Raw genomic sequence first — 25,018 nt, forward strand, 5'->3', positions numbered from 1 at the left:
GCACCTGGTCAGTACAGTGATAACAGTATCTTAGCTACGTGTAATTAACTAACTGATACTACAAACACATATACATACATATGCCTTGTGGCAATCTTAGCCTGCTAAACTTGTATTTTACTGGAATTACATCACAAGAGCAGATTAGCCACAAACTATATAATTTACTCTGTACGATACAGACACCATTTTATCGGAGACCGCATGATTTAAGATTTGTATGACTCGCTGGGTATAGAACACCGGAGACACTTTCCATGAAAGGGTCCCAGCGCTGCGATTGACTCTAGTGTTTAGCACCAAGTCTAGCGCAGCCAGTCCACTGCTGGAAAACGATTACTTCCGGCGGAGAATCGCAGGCGCCATTTTGGCTGCTAGTCAGAAGAAGAGGGCGATTCTCGCAGATCGTTGCAGCAATTAATAAAATAAAGCCGTTGGAAGCCGGGCCCTGTCGGCTCAGTCCGGAGGAGGATTACTATAGACAGACTGCACAGGGTGCATGTAAGTAATAACCGGGCTGGCCGCAAGCTGGCAGCGCTCTCCGGGGCCGGGTACGCAGGCGGGGCATCCTGCAGGCCATGTATACCCCACGGGCACCCCGTGTATACCCCACGGGCACCCCGTGTATACCCCACGGGCACCCCGTGTATACCCCACGGACACCCCGTGTATACCCCACGGACACCCCGTGTATACCCCACGGACACCCCGTGTATACCCCACGGACACCCCGTGTATACCCCACGGACACCCCGTGTATACCCCACAGGCACCCCGTGCTGGACAGGACCGTCACTGCCCCTCCATTACTGATACAGGGACACAGTGTATGGGGAGCAATATGTTATACATGGAGAAACAGCATGTAACCAGTCATTTATATATTAAATGGGGAGCTGGGGGGCATATCATGTAACCGGTCATTTATATATTAAATGGGGAGCAGGGAAACACAGCATGTAACCGGTCATTTATATATTAAATGGGGAGCTGGGAAACCCAGCATGTAACCGGTCATTTGTAAATTAAATGGGGAGCTGGGGGGCATATCATGTAACCGGTCATTTATATATTAAATGGGGAGCTAGGAAACACAGCATGAAACTGGTAATTTATATATTAAATGGGGTGCTGGGGGCACAGCATGTAACCAGTCAGATAAATATTAAATGGGGGGGCAGCATGTAACCGGTCATTTATATATTAAATGGGAAGCTGGGAAACACAGCATGTAACCGGTCATTTGTAAATTAAATGGGGGGGGGGCATATCATGTAACCGGTCATTTATATATTAAATGGGGAGCTGGGGGGGGGGGGCATATCATGTAACCGGTCATTTATATATTAAATGGGGAGCTGGGGGGGGGGACATGTCATGTAACTGGTCATTTATATATTAAATGGGGAGCTGGGAAACACAGCATGTAACCGGTCATTTGTAAATTAAATGGGGAGCTGGGGGGGCATATCATGTAACCGGTCATTTATATATTAAATGGGGGGGGGGCATATCATGTAACCGGTCATTTTATATATTAAATGGGGAGCTGGGAAACACAGCATGTAACCGGTCATTTATATATTAAATGGGGAGCAGGGAAACACAGCATGAAACTGGTAATTTATATATTAAATGGGGTGCTGGGGGCACAGCATGTAACTGGACATTTGTAAATTAAATGGGGAGCTGGGGGGGCATATCATGTAACCGGTCATTTATATATTAAATGGGGAGCTAGGAAACACAGCATGAAACTGGTAATTTATATATTAAATGGGGTGCTGGGGGCACAGCATGTAACCAGTCAGTTAAATATTAAATGGGAAGCTGGGAAACACAGCATGTAACCAGTCATTTATATATTAAATGGGGAGCTGAGGGGGCAGCATGTAACTGTTCATTTATATATTAAATGGGGAGCTGGGGGGGCATATCATGTAACCGGTCATTTATATATTAAATGGGGAGCTGGGAAACACGGCATGTAACCGGTCATTTATATATTAAATGGGGACCGGGGGGGGGGGGCAGCATGTAACCAGTCATTTATATATTAAATGGGGACGGGGGGGGGGGGGGGCAGCATGTAACCAGTCATTTATATATTAAATGGGGACCTGAGGGGGCAGCATGTAACCGGTCATTTATATATTAAATGGGGAGCTGCGGGCACAGCATGTAACCGGTCATTTATATATTAAATGGGGGAGCTGGGGGGGGGGGGCATATCATGTAACCGGTCATTGATATATTAAATGGGGAGCTGGGGGGGCATATCATGTAACCGGTCATTTATATATTAAATGGGGAGCTGGGAAACACAGCATGAAACTGGTAATTTATATATTAAATAGGGTGCTGGGGGCACAGCATGTAACCAGTCAGTTAAATATTAAATGGGGGGGGCAGCATGTAACCGGTCATTTATATATTAAATGGGGAGCTGGGAAACACAGCATGTAACCGGTCATTTGTAAATTACATGGGCAGCTGTGGGGGGGCATATCATGTAACCGGTCATTTATATATTAAATGGGGGGGGGCATATCATGTAACCGGTCATTTTATATATTAAATGGGGAGCTGGGAAACACAGCATGTAACCGGTCATTTATATATTAAATGGGGAGCTGGGAAACACAGCATGTAACCGGTCATTTATATATTAAATGGGGAGCTGGGAAACACAGCATGTAACCGGTCATTTATATATTAAATGGGGACCGGGGGGGGGGGGGGCAGCATGTAACCAGTCATTTATATATTAAATGGGGAGCTGAGGGGGCAGCATGTAACCGGTCATTTATATATTAAATGGGGAGCTGCGGGCACAGCATGTAACCGGTCATTTATATATTAAATGGGGGGGGGGGGGCATATCATGTAACCGGTCATTTATATATTAAATGGGGAGCTGGGAAACACAGCATGTAACCGGTCATTTATATATTAAATGGGGACTGGGGGGGGGGGGGGGCAGCATGTAACCAGTCATTTATATATTAAATGGGGAGCTGAGGGGGCAGCATGTAACCGGTCATTTATATATTAAATGGGGAGCTGGGGGGGCATATCAGTAACCGGTCATTTATATATTAAATGGAGAGCTGGGGGGCATATCATGTAACCGGTCATTTATATATTAAATAGGGAGCTGGGGGGGCATATCATGTAACCGGTCATTTATATATTAAATGGGAGCTGGGAAACACAACATGTAACCGGTCATTTATATATTAAATGGGGAGCTGGGAAACACGGCATGTAACCGGTCATTTATATATTAAATGGGGACCGGGGGGGGGGAGGGGGGCAGCATGTAACCAGTCATTTATATATTAAATGGGGACGGGGGGGGGGCAGCATGTAACCAGTCATTTATATATTAAATGGGGACCTGAGGGGGCAGCATGTAACCGGTCATTTATATATTAAATGGAGAGCTGGGGGGGCATATCATGTAACCAGTCATTTATATATTAAATGGGGAGCTGCGGGCACAGCATGTAACCGGTCATTTATATATTAAATGGGGGAGCTGGGGGGGCATATCATGTAACCGGTCATTGATATATTAAATGGGGAGCTGGGGGGGCATATCATGTAACCGGTCATTTATATATTAAATGGGGGGGGGCATATCATGTAACCGGTCATTTTATATATTAAATGGGGAGCTGGGAAACACAGCATGTAACCGGTCATTTATATATTAAATGGGGAGCTGAGGGGGCAGCATGTAACCGGTCATTTATATATTAAATGGGGAGCTGCGGGCACAGCATGTAACCGGTCATTTATATATTAAATGGGGGGGGCATATCATGTAACCGGTCATTTATATATTAACTGGGGGGGGCATATCATGTAACCGGTCATTTATATATTAAATGGGGAGCTGGGGGGGCATATCATGTAACCGGTCATTTATATATTAAATGGGGAGCTGGGAAACACAGCATGTAACCGGTCATTTATATATTAAATGGGGACCGGGGGGGGGCAGCATATAACCAGTCATTTATATATTAAATGGGGAGCTGAGGGGGCAGCATGTAACCGGTCATTTATATATTAAATGGGGAGCTGGGGGGGGCATATCAGTAACTGGTCATTTATATATTAAATAGGGAGCTGGGGGGGCATATCATGTAACCGGTCATTTATATATTAAATGGGAGCTGGGAAACACAACATGTAACCGGTCATTTATATATTAAATGGGGAGCTGGGAAACACAGCATGTAACCGGTCATTTATATATTAAATGGGGAGCTGCGGGCACAGCATGTAACCGGTCATTTATATATTAAATGGGGGGGGGGGCATATCATGTAACCGGTCATTGATATATTAAATGGGGAGCTGGGGGGGCATATCATGTAACCGGTCATTTATATATTAAATGGGGAGCTGGGAAACACAGCATGTAACCGGTCATTTATATATTAAATGGGGACCGGGGGGGGGGGCAGCATGTAACCAGTCATTTATATATTAAATGGGGAGCTGAGGGGGCAGCATGTAACCGGTCATTTATATATTAAATGGGGAGCTGGGGGGGGCATATCAGTAACCGGTCATTTATATATTAAATGGAGAGCTGGGGGGGCATATCATGTAACCGGTCATTTATATATTAAATAGGGAGCTGGGGGGGCATATCATGTAACCGGTCATTTATATATTAAATGGGAGCTGGGAAACACAACATGTAACCGGTCATTTATATATTAAATGGGGAGCTGGGAAACACAGCATGTAACCGGTCATTTATATATTAAATGGGGAGCTGGGGGGGCATATCATGTAACCGGTCATTTATATATTAAATGGGGAGCTGGGGGGGGGGCAGCATGTAACTGGTCATTTATATATTAAATGGGGGGGCAGCATGTAACCGGTCATTTTATATATAAAATGGGAGGGCACACCGCATTTAACCAGTCATTTAGAAATCAAATGGGGAGATAGAGGGACAGACAGCATTTAACCAGTCTTTTTTTATTTGAATGGGGGCCACACAGGCTGTAACCATATGTTGAAAAGCGATACAAAATAAAAGTTGGTGCACCAGGTCCCTTGTTAATAAATACCCTCTGTATTTTAGTGACAGTGTAAAGGAGGTTAATTTTATATACTTTTGTCATTCACTAAATGTTTGTCTGAAATTCAAAGTACATTTCAAATTTGAGACCAAAATAAAATGGAAAAATGTTAGTTGGCTATGCTTTTTTATGAACTTGAAAGTTACTAGTTACAGAGGCGGAAAAGAGACATTTGTCCTTCAAGTTCAGCCTTTCTCACAACTGTTTTTACTGTTCATCCAAATGAAGGCAAAGCTTTCCAATTTTGCAACAAACTAGACAAACAATCTTTTACCCCAGAATGGCAATCGGATGTATGATTGGAAGCTGTTGTTACCCCACCTATTAAAAAATTATACCCCGGAATATTGTGTTTTTTGCAACGATTCATCCAGTTGCTGTTTAAACATATGTTTAGACTCTGATAAAACCACCTCTTCGGGTGGAGAATTCCACATCCCTATCACTTTTCTTTGCTTTAGACTAAATCTCCTGTCTTCTAGCCTAAATGTGCGTCCTATGAATAGTCCTATTTAGGAATAGATTTCAATGGTTTGTATTGGTCCAGAATACATTTGTACAGTGCTATTATATTCGTTCTGGGGCACCGTTCTTTTAACTTGAACAGAATTTGTTAACCTTTTTTTTTTTTTTTTTTTTTTTTTTTATAAATTCTTTATTTGTATCCTTTTTAAGATTTTTATAACCAAGGGTGGGTTACAGAAGAAAGAAGATGTATTAGGGGATAAATTCACTTTTGATAGTTTACATATAAGATAGTTTACATATAAGGTATCGTTAAATACTTTTACATGTGTTGTAACAAACAGGTTTGTGAACAAATAATAAGCTTCAATAAGTTGGTTGAAACCTTAGGTGTAGGTAGTGGGTTCTCTGAGGGGGATCAGGTCCAGACCTCATATTATTGTATTGTGGTGTGCCGCACGCTCTCGCTGCTGCTACTGCTGCAACTTTCGGGGTTGCAGATTAGTCTCTAGTTGCCTCGTTTGAGATCGGTCCCTCTCTGGCCTATGCGGGTGGCCAGATGTGGGGTATTGGCTCAAGAGGCCGGTGCTGAGTCTCCTCTATGGAAGGGCTCCCCCCTCTAGTTGATCCCCATGGCGGTTATGTTCCCGTCGGTGCCTTCTCGTATGGTGGGTTATATCTTCTAATTATTTTTGTTGGAGACTTCTATGCGGGGTGTGCTGCTATCTGGTCTAGGTCTGATATTGGGGATGTGGGGGTTAATAAAGGTACCAGTCAGTCCGCTTATTAGCATTGCACATTGTTGCCTGGTTTGTTGTCAATAGCAATTCTCAAATCCTTCTCACTACAGTTTATGGTGTAAGCTGCTTGTGCATTATTTACCCCAAAGTGCAGAACTTTGCATTTATCTTCATTAAATTTCACCTGAAATTTAGTTTGGCTATGTTGGCCTAAGATTTGGAATTCAATTCGAATTACCCAAAATTCACACTTTGGTTCATAACACTAACTGTGAAAATGACATACATTTCATTTTTTTTTTTTTTTTTTTTAAAGGGACCCTATAAACACCATAACCACTACAATGCACTACATAACATATTTTCTCTAGATGAAACCTAGAGTATGATTGTATGTACTGCTTAGTGAATGAGTTGGGATAAATAATTACCTGTGTGATGTTTTTTCTTTTATTCTTGCTTACCATACTCTTCTCTGGTATTATATCATATTGCAGAAAATTATAACAAAAAAAAAAACTTGCAAATAAATTGCTCTGCTCCTTTAAAGCAGTTTGCCTGGGTTATTTACATTCCTTGTAAGCACACACAATGATGCCATTCTTTATTGCAGGTAGTGTCGTGACATAGCTGTCAGAGATGTGGGATCAAGGTGGACAACCTTGGCAGCAGTGGCCATTGAATCAGCAACAATGGATGGAGTCATTTCAGCATCAGCAAGACCCAAGTAAGTCCAAAGTATTAAAGATCCCTCTGTGCTGTTTCAGGGATGTTGAAACTTAAAGTGGAACCCACAACAGTGACATCACTGCTGGGAGTCCAGTGTGGGGGAAGGCTGAACCTTTCCCCTGTTGGTTCTGCCATCCTCTTCTGCTTGGTCCTCTTCTGCTCCTGGCACTTGAGCAGGTGTGAGTACAGCAGAGAGGTCTATGGGAGATCCTGAGAGACTATGGGATCCTCCATAGAAAGAGCCAATTTCCAGAGATAAAGCAGTGTTTACATTACAGCCTAGTGATAACTTCACTGGCCACAACTTAGATGGCTGTTAGAGATCCTTCCTGGGTCACGGCTGCCTAAAATGCATCCCAACATTCAGTGTCTCCTCCCTCTGCATGCAGACACTGAACTTTCCTCATAGAGATTAATTGATTCAATTCATCTCTATGAGGAGATGCTAAATGGCCAGGGCTGTGTTTGAATTATGCTGGCTCTGCCCTGATCCTATCTCAGCCAATCATATGGGGAAGCATTGTGATTGGATCAGGCTACCACTTCTGATGATATCAGCAGACTGCTTGTTTTTCTAATGGGCAAACAGCATGCAGATCTACAGCTTCAGGCTTGAATACAGTAAGATTTTGCTTTATTTATGAAGGCATGAGGGACCCAGGGGGGCTAGATGGTGGTTTTAGCACTATAGGGTCAGGAATACATGTTTGTGTTCTTGACCCTATAATGATCCTTTAAATGTAATACATGTTTTTTAAAAAGTGAGTAGTGGTTGGTGAAGGACAATCTGCCTGAGATGTTTTGGGAGCAAGGACATTACTCGTAATACTGTAGACAAACCAACAGTGGTATCAGAGAGAAGGACAACATATTGGTAAATTATCGTTTTTTTATTTTTTTTTTTATCAATCTTTGTTTTTATTGTGGCATAGATTAAGATAGTACAGAATGCAAAACGGGGTTTGAGCATATCAACGTATGGTATACAAGACATATTCAGCGCATATACTCTCACTTGGGTCAGCCTCTTTTTATATTTTAAGGTAACTATGCAGGTTAAACTACTAGGCAACAGTGATGCGTCCGTCTAATTGTAAGGGATTTATAGGCTATTCAGGCATCACTCTGTGCTTAAACTGTATGCTATAATGCAGGCTGTGAACATACATTTCCAGTAGCGTGAACACATATAAGGCTAGAAAGTTAGATAAGCGTTTATGATTATACGAAGTATATTAAAGGACCACTCTAGGCACCCAGACCACTTCAGCTTAATGAAGTGGTCTGGGTGCCAGGTCCTTCTAGGGTTAACCCATTTTTTCATAAACATAGCAGTTTCAGAGAAACTGCTATGTTTATGAATGGGTTAAGCCTTCCCCCTATGTCCTCTAGTGGCTGTCTCATTGACAGCCGCTAGAGGCGCTTGCGTGCTTCTCACTGTGATTTTCACAGTGAGAGCACGCCAGCGTCCATAGGAAAGCATTATGAATGCTTTCCTATGTGACCGGCTGAATGCGCGCGCAGCTCTTGCCGCGCGTGCGCATTCAGCCGACGGGGAGGAGAAGAGGAGGAGAGCAGGAGGAGATCTCTCCGCCCAGCGCTGGAAAAAGGTAAGATTTAACCCCTTTCCCCTTTCCAGAGCCGGGCGGGAGGGGGTCCCTGAGGGTGGGGGCACCCTCAGGGCACTCTAGTGCCAGGAAAACGAGTATGCTTTCCTGGCACTAGAGTGGTCCTTTAATAAATAGGCTAGTCATGCTTGTCTATAGAGAAGTCATAGGAGTTAAACATTAATGCAGGCATAGAACGGTAAACGATATACGACAAAGGCCTTGCTAAGTAGTCGTTAGCCCTGAAACAAGATTAATAGGCCAGATTAAGTTTTGTGATGCTTATACATTGCATATGAATTTCGTTTAGTTATTTTAGCTAAGTTAGTTAGTTCAATGCAAATCGTGAATAACATAAGCTTTTTCTAGATTGAATGCTTGATGGGAAGCGTTGTGAAATGGAAACCAGGGCTTAGACATATTAACACATGTTATAGTTTAAACTGATAAGAGTCCTTGTAAAATTTGCTTATCTGCAGGGGAGAGAGTCCTCAGCAGTCCAGGGTTAGGCACGACATCCATGTGGGTATAAGCGACAGGCGTCCCGGTGAAGTGTAAAGGTAGGCAGCAGGTTAGCAGAGGTTAGTAGACTGAGAGTTTGTTAGAGATGAGCGTTCAGGCCACTCCACAGGGTGGAATGGTGTTGTAACATACGAGAGCCAGTCCATCAGGATGAGGGGGGAGACCTTCTTGATCTCTCACTTGGGTGGGGGGCTGCCCTGCTTCCCCTGTATGCCTGCTCTGACCAGCTGGTCGCTTGGCCCACCGTGTTGCGATTCTCCTCCTGCACCTCCCGGGTCCAGGTCGCTTGAGTGCCACTTGTCTTCGGTCCGAGGCTTTGGCGGGGGCCCGTACCACATGTCCATTGACCCCATCATCAGGGTCGTGGGCCCAGGGTTCCACTGGGTCCCGGCTATCTCCCTGGGTGTATTGGTGGTGGCGGAGAGCGTTTTGCTCTCGTGCGTTTGCTTGTAGACGGAGGACATTTTCTTGGGGCCGTCTTGGGGCACTGTGTAGTTGAGAAGTAAGTAGCTTGCGGCTAGGCTGCTTGGGTTTCTCGGTACTCATGTGTGCGCTCGGTTTGAACTGCCGTGCCCGGTTTTCCAGCTTCGCCCAGAAGGCTGCAAAAATAGCGTTAAGCCTGGCTGAGTAGTCCGGCATTTCTGTGTGGCATTCTGATGTTTTGCCTGATGTGCTTGCTGCCGCCATTTTGGGTACACCACGTGCTCGGCTGCCCTGGTGCTGCGGTTCACCGAGCTGTGAGTTCAGCCTGTGACTGCTTCTCTAGTCGCTTAATGGTGGACCGAGATGACCCCCTTCGGTCCAGGGGGGTGGGTTGGAGGTGAGAGCCCCAAGGGAATCCATGTTCAGGTCAGTCAGCACGGGGAGCGTCCGTCTCCCCACTGCTCGATCTCCGGTAGGCCTCATGATATGTTGTCAGGTCCCCGGGGGGTTACAGGCTTGATTTCGGTGTCGGGCGGCTCCCCCGGGTGTCCCCGTCATCATGATAGCTTATCTCCAGTGTGCGATTGTGCCGTGTTTTGGGGGGATTACCCCTGAAAAGTGCAGGATTAAGCAGGAGCTGAGGTTCAGCACAACTGCTCAGCTTGGATGCTAGGCTCCGCCCCCTGTAAATTATCATTTTTTGATGGTTTTGGTTTAAAGCCTTTCTCTTGCATTCAATTAATACTCATTTGTTTCCAAAAAGTAAGGCATTCCATTTTTTTCCCAATGTAAGATTGTCGTTTGATCAATTTTCCAAGAAACCGGTAGTATGATTTTCTTTTACAGGGTCACCCTAAGTACCAAAATTACATTAGCTTGCTCAAGTTATTGTTATTATTACTTTTATTATTTATATAGTGCCAGCAAATTCTGTAGCACTGTACAATGGGACAGTTGTACTATATTACATGATTTAACTGGAACAATAAGCTGCTGTTTTTTTGTTTGTTTTTTCAGTTTTTCTTGAATTCTTCATCCCCTACTCTTTATGTGCTCCTTTTAGGCCAAATTGATTGGGCTGCGTTGGCACAAGCATGGATTGCCCAGCGGGAAGCTACCGGGCAAAGTGTAGTGGAGCCACAAAGTATGATACCAAATGGACAAGATGTTTCTCCAATGGATCCAGGCCCCAACAATCATGCAAACTTCCCAGTGGAGCCAAATTTCAATCGAATGTGGCAACCAGGTAGGTGTAAAATCTTTGTGTGAGTTTTTCGAATAGTGGCAGTACTGGACAAGAAGCTCCCCCTTATTTTTGAATTTACATGCTATGCACCGCCAGCTGCCCATATAACCCCTAGACAGCTACATGGCTTTATTTACTAATTAGTCCATGGCAGGTAATAGGATACGGAGTTAAAAAATTAAAGTTAAAATAGCTTAGCAATATTTTATATGTGAGTTGGAGAATTTTAAAAATCAATTTTATTTTTATTTTTTTAAATTTAGAACATATTGTAGGAAAGTTGCTCTTTTGTGAAGGAAATTTGCACCTTTCTCATCTATGCCTCACCTAAGGTTTTTTTATTTGACCTTTTAACGCCATTAGGGTGTTCTGTCGTCCTACATAACATGGACTTTGAAACCTGTAGGGGGCAATTGAATGTCCTGCATATTTGGTGTGTGCAGGATTACTTCCCTGCTCACACCAGGGAGCCTCCATTATTAATCAATACCTGGGGATCCTTTCTGTCTGATGGGTAAATTTTTAGTAGTCCCAGACTTTTAGATGAGCTATTTGAAACTTAGGAATTTAATGGGATAGTACACAAATGTATTCCTGTTAGTCTGTGAGCCAAATTAAGATTTAGTTTATTGCTTGTGTTATGATTATAAACCCAGGTTCCAGAAATAAATTAAACACTTGTATTGACATTTATCTTTTGCTCTTTCACCAGTTCACTCAAAATGTGTCCGAAGCGCATACTTTGGTAGAATTATTTTATGTTCCAATCAGGCACAATATCACACTTTTGTTTACTTAAAAATGTGTCTTCCATAACCTTGAATTTGTATGTAATCTTTACATAGAGTGGGGAGGAATGCATCACCAACCACCACCACCACCTCCACCGCATCATCATCATCATCATCATCCTCCTCCTCCAGAACAGCCGTGGATACCTCCAGCTCCAGGGCCAATGGACATTGTTCCAGGATCAGAGGACAACAATAGTCAGGACAGTGGAGAATTTGCAGCTGACAACAGGCACATGTTTAACCAGAACAATCATGGCTTTGGGGGTCCACCGGAAAACTTTCCAATGCCTCCAACAAGCCAGTATGACTATCAGGTGACCTTTTATTTTCTATGTGCATGTGCTTTAACCCATGGAATGGTGAAAAAAAAGAGTGCTGCGGTGGCAATGGATAGTTAATTAAAGAAGTCAAGTGTAAATTGAATATTAAACACCATCATAAATCACAATCCTATTTATAATAGAAAAGCACAATCATATTTTTTTTTTTTTTTATTTATGCTGGAAAATTACTCCTTCCCAAAAATAGAATTGGTATTTGATTTTGGAATGTTTTCTCTTTCAGCATGGATCTGGGTACGGGCCTCCTCAAGGAGGATTTCCACCACCTTACTGGCAACAAGGCCCACCTGGACCTCCGTGCCCACCAGCTCCTCCTCCAAATCGAAGAGAGAGACCATCTTTCAGAGAACGACAGCGTTCACCCATACCAATACCTCCCAAACAAGAACCTTTGCAAATTGGTATGTGTAAATCATTTCTTTGAAAATGTATTAAGAAGTGAAGTATTTCAGTAAATGGAGCATAATGGTTTTAATGAGAGTTTTGTACAATTTAGTATCTTGTTTATTGGTTTTGCCTTTTAAATCTATGTGTATTAAAAACATGGCTGCATTTTTATGCCCAGAGTATGAGATACAAAGACCCCTCATATGTCAGTGGCCTACTTTAAATTCAGTAGATGCCAGAGAATCAAGTTTAGCAACATATGGATGGCCAGACTTTGAGATGCCTGCTCTATTGACTGATGGGCATACAGCAGAGTCACTTCCTTCTTAAGACCTTTTTTATTTTCAGTGCTGTGCATGACACCAAATGCGGTTAATGCTCCTTTTAAAGAAGCATTTGATTGCTGGAGCAAGTCTCTTGCCATTCATGTGCCATATGTCCTTAATGTATATCTATAATATAAACTCACAGGCAGTTCGGGCCGCTGCGAGGACTCGTATTCTTAATGTTATTAAAAACCTTTTTATTTTTTTCCTTTGTTCAGATGCAGTTAAGAGGAGAACACTGCCTGCGTGGATTCGGGAGGGCTTGGAGAAGATGGAGAGAGAAAAACAAAAGAAGTTGGAACGCGAGCGGTTAGAGCAGCAGCGCTCACAGATGAAAAAAGAGAAAAGTGGCCGGAATAGTGAAGATGGAGACGGTCCACGTTTACCACAAAAAAGCAAATTTGTGAGTAGGATGAGTAAGATAAACTTGGTTGTTTACATTCTGCTGCAGCATGGAACTGGCATCCAATAGGTATTTTCACACAAAAATGTGAAGGAGTCACACTAAACATATGCATCACGTCATTTGTGTGACTGTTTCGGACATTTCTGTGCTCTCCACTGGAGAGTACAATGACACTGGAAGTGGTTGCATAAATATTCAAGCACACCTATAGGAATATCTACTTAAAATATGAATTGTTCAATGTGAATGCGAACTGCAAATTTTAGATCAACATACCTGAACTGAAAATATAGCTTTCATGGATATTTTGTTTTTCCAATTTAGTGATTATGGCATAAATTCAATTTTAATTCTTAACCAATTCAGACAATACCTATCCTCGTGTCTAGAATGCAGCACACAAAACAGTTTGCCCTGTCTCATTTACCACTTGCCTTGGCACTAGTGAGTTTTGAGAGATGGTTTTGATGTGTGGGAATGCTGCCGCAACGATGCGCGCGACAACTTTATTGAACAGCTTTGAAAAATGTTGTAATAGTTAAAAAAAATTTTTTTATTAAAACCCAATGATGCAGTGGTTATGTGAATGGGTGATATGATATGATCTCGTTTAATCCTCTGGGCGATACAATGTCAAGTTCAAAAATCCAGAAAGTCTCTCTTTACCAACATATTGCAACGATCTCCTCCTCGTTTCGGTATGTGGTCTATGCCACCAAATTTTAGCACTGTAAGTGGATGTTTGTATTCAAATAAATACTTGGCTACAGGTTTGTCAGTCCGTCCATCCCTAAACGCTGTCCTTATGCTAGATCTGTGTCCCCTTATGCGTTCACCTAGAGGGTTTTCCGTTTTTCCAGTGTACACTAAGCCACAGGAGCACGATGGCTTGTATATAACGTAGGAAGTCTTGCATGTAATGGCGTTTCGGATGATTCAAAATACGGGAGAGAACCATATGTCCACATGTGGCACATCCAAGGCATCTAGTTATGGTAGGCTGTGGAACTGCAGTCTGTCCCTTAAGTAGTATGTAGCTGGGTGAAACTCGGACAGAGACCAAATGCCGAGTAACAAAATAGAAGAAGGGTCCAGGCACTCCAAGGTACAAACCAGGCAATTTTATTGAACCCACTCCATCACAACGTTTCGACCTATTGGGGGTCGAAACGTTGTGATGTAGTGGGTTCAATAAAATTGCCTGGTTTGTACCTTGGAGTGCCTGGACCTTTCTTCTATTTTGTTGCATCTAACATCTTTAGGTACACATGAATCTTCCTTAACCCCTTAAGGACCAAACTTCTGGAATAAAAGGGAATCATGACATGTCACACATGTCATGTGTCCTTAAGGGGTTAAAGGGACACCCAATCATAATCATCTTATTGAAGTGGTCTGGGTGCAGTGTCGTTGTCCCCTTTAGAGGAACTTCAATGTTTACACTGCAGTGCTAAGGCTGCAATATAACAGGCTGCCACTAGAGGAGCTTCCTGCAGTTTCACTTTGCATGAGAACATCAAGCAAAACCCCATAGGAAAGCATTGATTCAATGCTTATGTTGAATGCTGAATGCACATTAGGCCCCCACTTCTATCGCTTGACGTTGGCGCAGGAGGAGCTCGAACCAGTGACAAAGGACCTAGGCGCTGGAATTAAGTGAATGAAAGTCTTTTTTAACCCTTTCATTGCCGGGTGGATCTGCAGGGGTAGAGGGACATTTTAGTGTTAGGAATACATCTTTGTCCCTTACAGTAAAGTGTTTTTATTAGCTTTAAAATGTTCTTTGTCCATGTAATTGAAGTTTTTATTTAAGGAAATGTTTCATGCTTTGTATGTCTTCTTAAGAATGTAGCATTAGTATTTTTAGGCTCTTCACATATGCCAGTTTTTTGTTTGTTTTTTATCTGTAACTCGTAATCAGTTCTACTATTATGTTTTTAAATTTACATGAGATTTTTTTTTTTTTTGCTAAATATTTTGATTAAAAGGACAGCGATGAAGAAGTGGAAGAGGAAAATGAAGATGGTAGAATAAGTGCCAAAGTGAGCCGCAGCCCTTCACCAACTCCACAAGAGGAGAACAGCGAATCTGAGATAACCGAGGAAGAGCGGGCTTATCAATTGGTAAGAATGTTTCATTTAAACTTTTTTTATTTATGTTTTATATTAAAATCTAGTTAACTGGAGGATGGCATACAAATATTTTGTTGTGGTATATTATATGGATATTTTTAATTAGGGCATTATAGTATTAGGAATACATGTTTGTATTCCCAATGCTATAGTGTGTCTTTAATAAATTTTAGTGTAAAATGAAAGTGTTGCCAGTTTATTGAAATTCTGTTTTCTTTGTGCTAACAATTGCTATTAAAGTGGCTTTGTTACTTATTTTTTTTTATATATTTGGCATGTCTCAAATCACACTTATGTACCCTAAATTTTTTATTTTTGCACGCTTTTACCAAGTTATACGTAAGGAAAAGTAGGGATTACTTTTCCCTATGTTTAACTAGCAGGTTTACAAAGGGCTTTTAGTGAAGCTAGATTGGAAATAGAGGTAATTGTTCTCCCCCTCCCCCCTTTTTTGTCATATAAATTAGAAATATAAAAATGAGTCAGGAAAAGTTTTCCTCCATTTCTCCAGTGTAAATATCTGCAATCTGTTTCATTACCCCCTTCTAGATGATACTGACAAAAATGGTGCTAACAGAAATTCTTCTGGATGTTACAAATGATGAAATCTATAATGTGGCAAAAGAGGCTCATCGTAAAGCAATAAAAGGTAGCCTTTCTTTTCATTTGGAAAGCATGGCTTCATTATTATTATTATTTTGTATGTTATCGACAACAGTCTACAGAGAATTGTAAATTCGGTATAACCCCTCTTAATGTAAATGCATTTTGCTTTTATTTTGGACTTTTATTGAAGTAAGCACAAAATTTGTTCATGTAATGGAGCTATCACGAAAAATGCTTACATAGAATAATCTATTTGAATGAACACTAAATTAATGAAACCTCCCCTATCAATGCAAAGTTTAGTTACATGTTGTGTTACTACAGAAGCACTTGCTCCTATGTCCCTACGTTAATGTGTTTTTAATTATTTCCTTTTTTTTTTTTTTTTTTTGCAAATTAATGTCTAGTGGTTTTGCTTTGTTGCTAGTTTTGAATTGTTTTGAAAATCTTTTTGTTGTATTTTAACCTGTTTTCTCTCCCCCCAAATAGCAGCACTAGTAATAGATTTTTCATAGAAGCTCATGACTTTGAGGTCGTGGCTATGTGTGTTAACATTTTGTTCCTGTTGTTGATGTGATACAAAGCTCCTGCAAAGCAGCTGGCGCAGTCCAGTGCACTGGCTTCCCTCACTGGACTCGGTAAGTGTGCTCCTAGATAAGTGGTTGGATGGGATTTCTGTGGGATATTTTTGTTTCTATAAAGTGTGTGCATGTGTTTGATGTTTCAAAAGATGAAAATCGCAATATTCCTTGTTGTACTCTGTGTCAGAGTATGTATGGATACATGTTACTCTGCCATGGAATGAGAGACATTTACGAAGACTAGAGGTTTTACACGATTTCCCCTGTTTTATCCCTCCCAGTTGCCTTACTATATTAAACCTTGCCCTTGGATTTCATCTTAATTAAGCTTTCAGTAGTGTTTGATACCCTTATGATTTATTTCAACTATACAATGATGTGACAAGATTTTATTGGGTAGACAGCAGTTAGCCCACTTTGGGCTACAAACTTCAGATATATTGTTTATGCTTTTACCTAATAAATTTCTATCTTTGTCAAGTAGTGTGTGTTTTTTTTTTATTTTTTTTTTTTTACGGTTTACCCACTTGTGCATGAAAACACAGATATGACTGACAGTGTTATAAAGCTGCATTAAGTGCTGGTTGGTACACCCAGTATGTAGACTGTTTATAATTATTTTAAAAGCTTACAACGAGGAGGTTGTGACCTCACATTTAGAGCTTTGAGAACTGCAAGGAAATTGCATTTGCAGGCATAGATAGCTGTTTCCCTTTCCAAAAATCAAGGGACGTGGATAAAATTAATTAGACTGCAAACTAATTGAATTAAACTTTTCATTTATGTATATTTACAAACATTTCATGGTTGGCGTTAGCTAATTATATCATTTAAATAACACTTCAATCACCATAGTCTACTGTAGTGGTTATGGTGCATGATGCAATTTCTCTTGGAGCTCAAGCCAGTCATATTGCATTACTGGCCAAATCAGCTTTTAGATGTAAACAATAACTGCAACTCATTTGTATCTCTATTTGGGTAGTAAAACAATCATTGTTTTCTGTACAGACAGGTTTTTGATATGACCAACCGATATTTCCTGCATTCTCATGAACTATATTAAAGATTCCTCTTATTTTTTTCTCTGATGCAAATTGCAAATTGGGGCAGTATCGCATATAAATGATTTTCAACCATGTTGTAAAGTCTAGAATATAGCCATGGCGCATGAAGCCCTAATTATACATGAGCATAAATACATTGTGACTTTGTTGCCCACTGTGTAATCCAGTGTAGCAAATGCTAACAAGTTAAAAAGATGTTGCATAGTGCAATTTAAGTGCCATCAAACATGTCTTGTTTTACAAAATGCACTTTCTACTGCAATGTTGAAGTACAGCTTCTTTACTCAATGCTTGCCTGATATCAAATACTCTCAGCCTTGCAACTTAATCTCCTTTTACTGCATTGAGCACTCACTGGTTATTCTGGGGTTTGGTCTGACCATTATCAGATTTGGCTCTGTTAAACGGAGCAGGACAAATGTGGAACCTACTGCCCACATCAGTGATTTTCTTCCCCCTGTTAAGATGTTGCCAAAGATAGATCACTAGGTAAAGGGTCATCAGAACTGTAGTTCTGACACAGTTGGGGATCTATTTCCTAGCCACCTCTGCTTTGGTTATAAGATTCATTATCAAAAATGCATTTTTGGGGGTTTTTTTGCAGTTACAATCGTAAGCTGCTAAATGAAAATCGCATGATTGTGCAGTGCAATACAATTAATCTTTGTACTCTGGCTAATTAATAAATGAGAACTCTCAGAACGGACAAAAGCTTAGATGAACTCAGTAGCTTGCCCTTCGGTAAATCCCCGTTCAGGTCTCAATAGTTTTTTCTCGTGCCTTTACAGAGAGAAACTGTTCCAAAGCATATCAGACTAATTCCACCCATAAGGGCAATTCAGAACCGAAATACCTGTATTTTCTCTCTACACGAGAGATACAGCAACCCTGGACAATCGTTTGGGCTTTGTCAGCCATGTATAGCTGATACCTCTCTAGGCACAGTGAGCACTTGCTGTCATTCTGATTCTGGACTGCCCTCACGGCTGGGACCAGTCTGATATGCTTCAGAATATGTTCTCTGTAATGGCACAAGTAAGCAAAAGCGATTTTGAGACTTAGTTCTCATATTCATTTTTTTTATATATATATATATATATATATATATATATATATATATATATATATATATATATATATATATATATATATATATATATATATATATATTTATTTATTTATTTATTTATTATATCAAGCTCTCAAACTTGTTGATTCAGCTGTAGAAAGCCAGCTCAGTTTGTTGGGTAATATTGAATGCCCTTCACATAAATGTATTTCTTCATGAGGGATTTAGAGAAAATTCATGCAAACTTAATGCTTGAAAATGTAGCACTTGAGTGATTAAGAGAATATGGAAAAGCATTTTGTGACTGCGTGATAGATTGGGCTTTATGCATGCAGGTGGACTGGGTGGTTATGGATCAGCAGAAAGCGAAGAAGAGAGGAGTGAAAGAGGTTCAGAGTCTTCTGATACTGATGATGAGGAACTACGGCACAGAATACGACAAAAGCAAGAAGCTTTCCGGCGAAAGGAAAGAGAGCAACAGATACTTGAAAGACAGCTAGAAGGTAATTCCCTTGCACTTCAGTCTTCCAATTATAAATTGGTCATATTGCATTGCAAATTAAAGCATTTTTAATTTAAAAAAAAAAAAAGGAAGAGGAAAAATCCACTGCTGTAGATTTTGTGTAGGCAGAAAACATAAAGGTCTACTCTAAGTATCATGACAATTTCAGTGATTTTAATGGATCATGGTGCCTGCAGCTTGTATGTGCAGCATTTCACTTTGAAATGGCGCATATATAGAGATTAACCCCTTTACTGCTGGAGGTGTAATCCCACCTCAGACAGTCATTGGCCTGTCCAGGACAATATTCCAGGCTTGCTACTGTAATTTATCTTCCAGTGCACACAGCATAGCAAACATTTGATACTCTTATTACTTTAGATTTTTTTTTCTTAAATTTTTTTTTTTTTTTTTTTTTTTTTTAAATCATCAAAGTGTTACCTTTCTTCCATAGTCTCATGTGGTGCATTGAAACTTTTTTTTAAATCTTTTCCATTTCAGAGGACAGGCTTCAAAGAGAAGCAAAAGAAAAGGAATTATTTGAATCTGATCCAGAAGTTCTGAGTACGGTAGACATAAATGAAAAGAGAAAAGTTGAGGGAGAGGTGGATAGTGACAAAGTAAAAGTGTATAGTGAACCTTTGCCTCCAGTAGATATTAAAAAAGAAACAAAAGAGAAGCCAATAGTAAACAAACTGAGGAGCTCCAGTAGCAGTTCTACCAGCAGCAGTAGCAGTGTAGGGCGCAGCAGTAGCAGCAGCTCTGTTTCTAGTTCTTATAGCTCCAGCTCCTCAAGTAGCCACAGTTCTTTTCACTCTTCTCCCAAGAGGAAGAAAAAACGTAGCCGATCTCCATCTTGGAAAGTTAGACGAAGTAGAAGCCGTAGTGTGACACGTAAGAATAGAAGAGAGAGAAGCAAGAGCAGGGGGAAAATTAATGAAAGGCGCAGATCGAGCAAAAATAGTGTAGAAAGCGAAAGGCGTAGAGACCGCAGTCGAAGCAGGGACAGGAGAGAAAACCGCTCAAGAGATCGAAACGCTGGTCGCAGTAGAAGTAGGGATAGGCGTAGAAGTAATGACCAGCGTAGAAGTAATAGCAGGACTAGACACAAGCATAGAGGTGGCAGCAGAGAGAGGGAAAGAGCAAGGAGTAAAAGTGTTGAAATGGATAGGCGAAGAGAGCAGGAAAAGGATAGGAAAAAGGATAAAGTAAAGAAAGAGGAGAGGACTAGTAAACCTATACAAGAAGAGGAAAAGCGTAAGAGTAGGAGAGAGAGTGAAAGGACTTTTTCACGCAGCGAATTGTCCTCTTCAAAGATGTCTCGACAGGATTCTAGGCAGGATAGCAAAAAAAGCTCTACCAAGGAAAATAAGAAACGGACTTCATCCAGTGGAAGGAGCAGTTCAGAATCTCCAGTTGTATTCAAGGATAAAAAAGCTAAGAAATCAAAACGTAGCCGATCACGCTCTGTGGAGAAATCTCAAAGGTCTGGTAAGAAGGCAAGCCGCAAACACAAGTCTAAGACCCGATCAAGGTAGTACATTTTTTCAACTTCTTGTCTACTTTATTGTATATTATATTATGCCCGTTAACTGTAAATGGGAAAGTTAACTTTTACATTGGAATTCATTTATTTTGTTGATATTTTATTTTGCTAGTTTTAGCACTAATATGTGGTTTTGTTTTGTTTTGCAGATCATCAACACCCACCCGCCGTAAGCGCTGATGGTCACATGGCCCAGGCCATTATCACAATTAAACATACAAAATTCCATGAGTTTTTAAGGGCTTGTCTCATTCTAGAGGCACATTACTGCAACATAGGTGTGGAAAAAATGTCTTGTTCTTTACTTTTCTCCTTTTTATTTTATTTTTATTTTTTTAAGTACATATTCCCCATTCCTCCAACTGAAAGTAAATTAATACATTGTATTGTCTTTCCAAGATATTAGTAATAAGTAACTTCATTTTTTACCTCCAATGTTCTTAAAATAACAATCATCTGTGCTCTGACTACAATAAAGCACCATGCTTATTTTTGTTAAAGATTCATATTTTCATAGCTTAGTTTATTTTTCAGTGTTCTAAATCTAACCATAGCCCGTCAGAATAAGATGCCCACATGTCATTGCTTCAAAGTATCTTTTTATCCTTTTTCTCTTAATTGCTATTGGCTCTTCACATGTCCCAAGTTACCCATTTTTCCCTTTTAAGTTATACACTCTGCTAAGGAATATGTGAATAGTCATATTTGCTTATAAAGTGGGAACACCTGTTTTGATTAAGTGACCAGTTCATTTAAACTTACATTGGTGTTCACAAGCATTTTTATAGTACATACAAATTGGTTAAAAAGGAGGATGGGGATTTGTTTAGTGTACTGGGTGCAACCCCTGTGGCATTGTTGGCACTATATGCTTTTATTTGCATATAAAGCTGACCTGAAACCACAAGTGGCCGTATCTGGTAGGTTTATCACTTTTAAATAATACACTTTTACATTTGTTTTGCAGTACTGTAGATAAAATGTAACTTTCTGTATACCTTACACACTGGTTCCAAACACGTGAAGTGAATTCTTTTGGTTACATGAAAGTTAAATCTCCAAAACCTGAAAAGGTTTCCCTAAAACCTTGGTATTTGATGGTCTTAGAAGACTTGTTTGAGATTACCCATTTCTTTTCCCATGATGAGATGAATAAAAACTGGACTATGGGTGGTCCTAGAACTGATTTCATAATCATGTAAATCTCATACTTTCACATGGATAAGGGTACACTTTGTAAATATTTGGATGGTCCTTGTTGGGCAAAATGTAAATAAAAAAAATATGAAAATCTTTATAGGGATGATTCATCTGTACTTGGCAAAAATAAATACCCATGTCGTGCTTTTCCTTGAATTATCTGGTTCCTCAGGTATTTTTCATACTGTTGTGCTTATTTGAAGAAAAAAAATTAAACCTTTTGTCTTCTGGACACCCTACATGAGAATTGGGAAAACGTTTTGTTGTAAAAGAATTGTGGATAGTGATGTCGCGAACATGAAATTTTCCGTTCGCGAACTTCCGCAAATGTTCGCGAACGGGCGAACCGCCATAGACTTCAATAGGCAGGCAAATTTTAAAACCCACAGGGACTCTTTCTGGCCACAATAGTGATGGAAAAGTTGTTTCAAGGGGACTAACACCTGGACTGTGGCATGCCGGAGGGGGATCCATGGCAAAACTCCCATGGAAAATTACATAGTTGAAGCAGAGTCTAGTTTTAATCCATAAAGGGCATAAATCACCTAACATTCCTAAACTGTTTGGAATAACGTGCTTTAAAACATCAGGTATGATGTTGTATCGATCAGGTAGTGTAAGGGTTAAGCCCGCTTCAGTGACAGACCAAACTCCCCGTTTAACGCACCGCAAACTCCCCATTTGCACAAGGTTGGATACCAAGCTAGTCATGTACCGTTCCTTGTCCTCACTTATGTCATTGAAGGTCTCTTCCTCCACCCAGCCACCTACAACACCAAGGGTCCCCGAAAGGTGACAACAAGCCCCCTGTATTTTTTTTTTTAAATGTACACTACTGTTACACCAGATATGAGTTGCACTGGTGTGACACTGTGCCCTGGCAGGCCCTGAAACGCACACGTGTGAAGGAAACTGACTGCTATTATATTACAGTCAAAAAAGTTTTTTTGTTTTGTTTTTTTAAATGCAAGCTATTGTGACACCAGATATGAGTGGTGGCACTGGGACCACCTTAAAAATATTGGATATCGCTAAAAATCATGATCACTATATACTTCCTCTACAAACTTCTAAAACGAACCAAACTACTCATCCATCCGCTATACCACTTTATCCCACCTAGAACTAGTGCCCAGTTAAAATACTTGACTCTTACTTACCCACACACATTTCACCACTACTCTCACTGAATCCCTATGACTACGGTTAAATTCATCTTCTACATCAGAACACGACTCCCAAGATTGGGTTGTATCCATGTCTCTCGGGTCTTTCATTTAGAATAGGGGCAGCTTCGGTCTCCTTCAACACTGACAATCCAGTGCATATTATTAAAAGATTGGGCAGATGGAAATCCTCAGTCTACCACCGATATATTCCTGATCCCGAGAAAGAAATGAGGAAAGCTTTTACAAGTTTGGCTTTGTAAATTTGATGCAATAAGTGTGGTTTTTCTTTAATACCTTTTCACCCTCTCTGCATGAACCCGATTTACATATATTACTAATATGTTTCTGAACATATATATTATATTATTCACTCACTCTCTGGGCCAGCCTAAGACATCATGCTGCCTAGGTCCAACGATAAATGACTATGGGGGATAATGTATAATAAACACAGGTTACTGGCTATGGGGGGGGGGGGGGGGGGGGAGATAATGTATAATAAACACAGGTTACTGGTTGTGGGGGGATAATGTATAATAAACAGGTTACTGGTTGTGGGGGGATAATGTATAATAAACACAGGTTACTGGCTATGGGGGGGATAATGTAAAATAAGCACAGGTTACTGGCTATGGGGGGGATAATGTATAATAAACACAGGTTACTGGCTATGGGGGGGATAATGTATAATAAACACAGGTTGCTGGCTATGGGGGATAATGTATAAAACACAAAAAAATGAATGCATCTTCAGAATTAATCTAAATTGTATGCTGTCTAGGAGGTGGGAGGGTCTGCTGCTGATTGGCTGGAATATGTCTGCTGACTGAGGTACAGGGTCAAAGTTTACTCAATGATGACGAATAGGGGGCGGACCGAACATCGCATATGTTTGCCATCCGTGGCGAACACGCTATGTTCGCCGGGAACTATTTGCCAGCGAACCGTTCGGGACATTACTAATTGTGGACTTTTAACCCCTTAAGGACCAAACTTCTGGAATAAAAGGGAATCATGACATGTCACACGTCATGTGTCCTTAAGGGGTTAAGGGGAACAATTAAAAAAGTTGTCCCAACATTTTAATCCGTTTAAAATATGCAAAATTAAAAATATACTCCCCCTTAGAATTGTCTGCAATAGCTGGTGCTGTTGTGCTTTGCATAAACCACAAAGTAGCATATAAAACCAGCTAATCCTACTTTTTTTTTTTTTCGAGAAACTGAGCAAATTCTATATACTCTTTTGCCTACATCTCCTATTTGCTAGTCAATGTAGTGTGATGAATTGAAAATCAGATTGCCAAAATAGTGACGTTGGTAATATTCTCCAAATCACCTCCTTAACAGATATTTTAGCCTTTTTATTATTCATGAAACAATTTTCCTTGTTTAGTAAATAATAGTGTTAGATGTATATCCTTTCAAAACGTGATGAAAGGATAATTTTATTAAAAATGTGTGTCGAAAATAGTTGTGCTTTCATCCTGCTTCTCTTGCAACACCTTCATGCAAACATTTCCTAAATGATCAGCTCACTTTCCAGTGCATGTAGCGTGCAGACAGCACTGGTGGAGTTTAACGGCTGAAAGTTTGGCACCCTCAAATGAATGTAAAGTGACAAAATCAAATACAAGTACTCCTCACTTACCGATTTGGTTCCGTTCCTACGACCCAGTCGTAGAACGCATTGGTCGGTAAGTGAGGAGTTAAGGGATTCTTTGCTCTGGTGCGCATGGCTGTGTTCAGGGACATTTCCCCGAGCATAGACGAATGCACAAAAGCAAGGGGATCCCTCTAATCTATGCTCGGGGAAATTTGCCCAGACATAGATTAGAGGGATTCCCTGCTCTGGTGTGTTCATCTATGTTTGGGAAAATGTCCCCAAACATATACGAACGCAGCAGATAAGGGAATCCCTCTAATTCCCATCACACTTACCACCCTGCGAGAGAGATGGTCATAAATGTGAGCCGTCGCAAAACAAGGACACCCTGTAACGAAAAAGCATGACAAAATTAAATCCAGGAATGGAACGCCAATTGGAGGT

General features: G+C 40.6%; 1 protein-coding gene across 1 annotated transcript; it reads left to right on the forward strand.

The window, feature by feature from the left end:
- Window positions 1–353: 353 nt before the first annotated feature.
- PNISR (PNN interacting serine and arginine rich protein) lies at window positions 354–21,102 on the forward strand. Its single transcript, XM_063443075.1, has 12 exons — window positions 354–501; window positions 6,930–7,043; window positions 10,661–10,843; window positions 11,689–11,951; window positions 12,202–12,379; window positions 12,910–13,094; window positions 15,086–15,220; window positions 15,779–15,878; window positions 16,420–16,473; window positions 18,888–19,055; window positions 19,556–20,588; window positions 20,750–21,102. Exons 2-12 carry the CDS (start codon window positions 6,956–6,958, stop codon window positions 20,778–20,780), a joined length of 2,418 nt encoding a protein of 805 aa, XP_063299145.1. The 5' UTR covers window positions 354–501; window positions 6,930–6,955; the 3' UTR covers window positions 20,781–21,102.
- Window positions 21,103–25,018: the final 3,916 nt, after the last annotated feature.

The sequence above is a fragment of the Pelobates fuscus genome, chromosome 2 (genome assembly GCF_036172605.1).
Source record: "Pelobates fuscus isolate aPelFus1 chromosome 2, aPelFus1.pri, whole genome shotgun sequence".
NCBI lineage: Eukaryota > Metazoa > Chordata > Amphibia > Anura > Pelobatidae > Pelobates > Pelobates fuscus.

Bases quoted from the DNA above. Each gene is read 5' to 3' on its own strand.
- PNISR (XM_063443075.1), top strand. From the start codon at position 6,956: ATGTGGGATCAAGGTGGACAACCTTGGCAGCAGTGGCCATTGAATCAG. The intron at 15,221-15,778 runs GTAAGAATGTTT...ACCCCCTTCTAG, and splicing joins AAGAGCGGGCTTATCAATTG to ATGATACTGACAAAAATGGT. The intron at 15,879-16,419 runs GTAGCCTTTCTT...TGTGATACAAAG, and splicing joins TCATCGTAAAGCAATAAAAG to CTCCTGCAAAGCAGCTGGCG.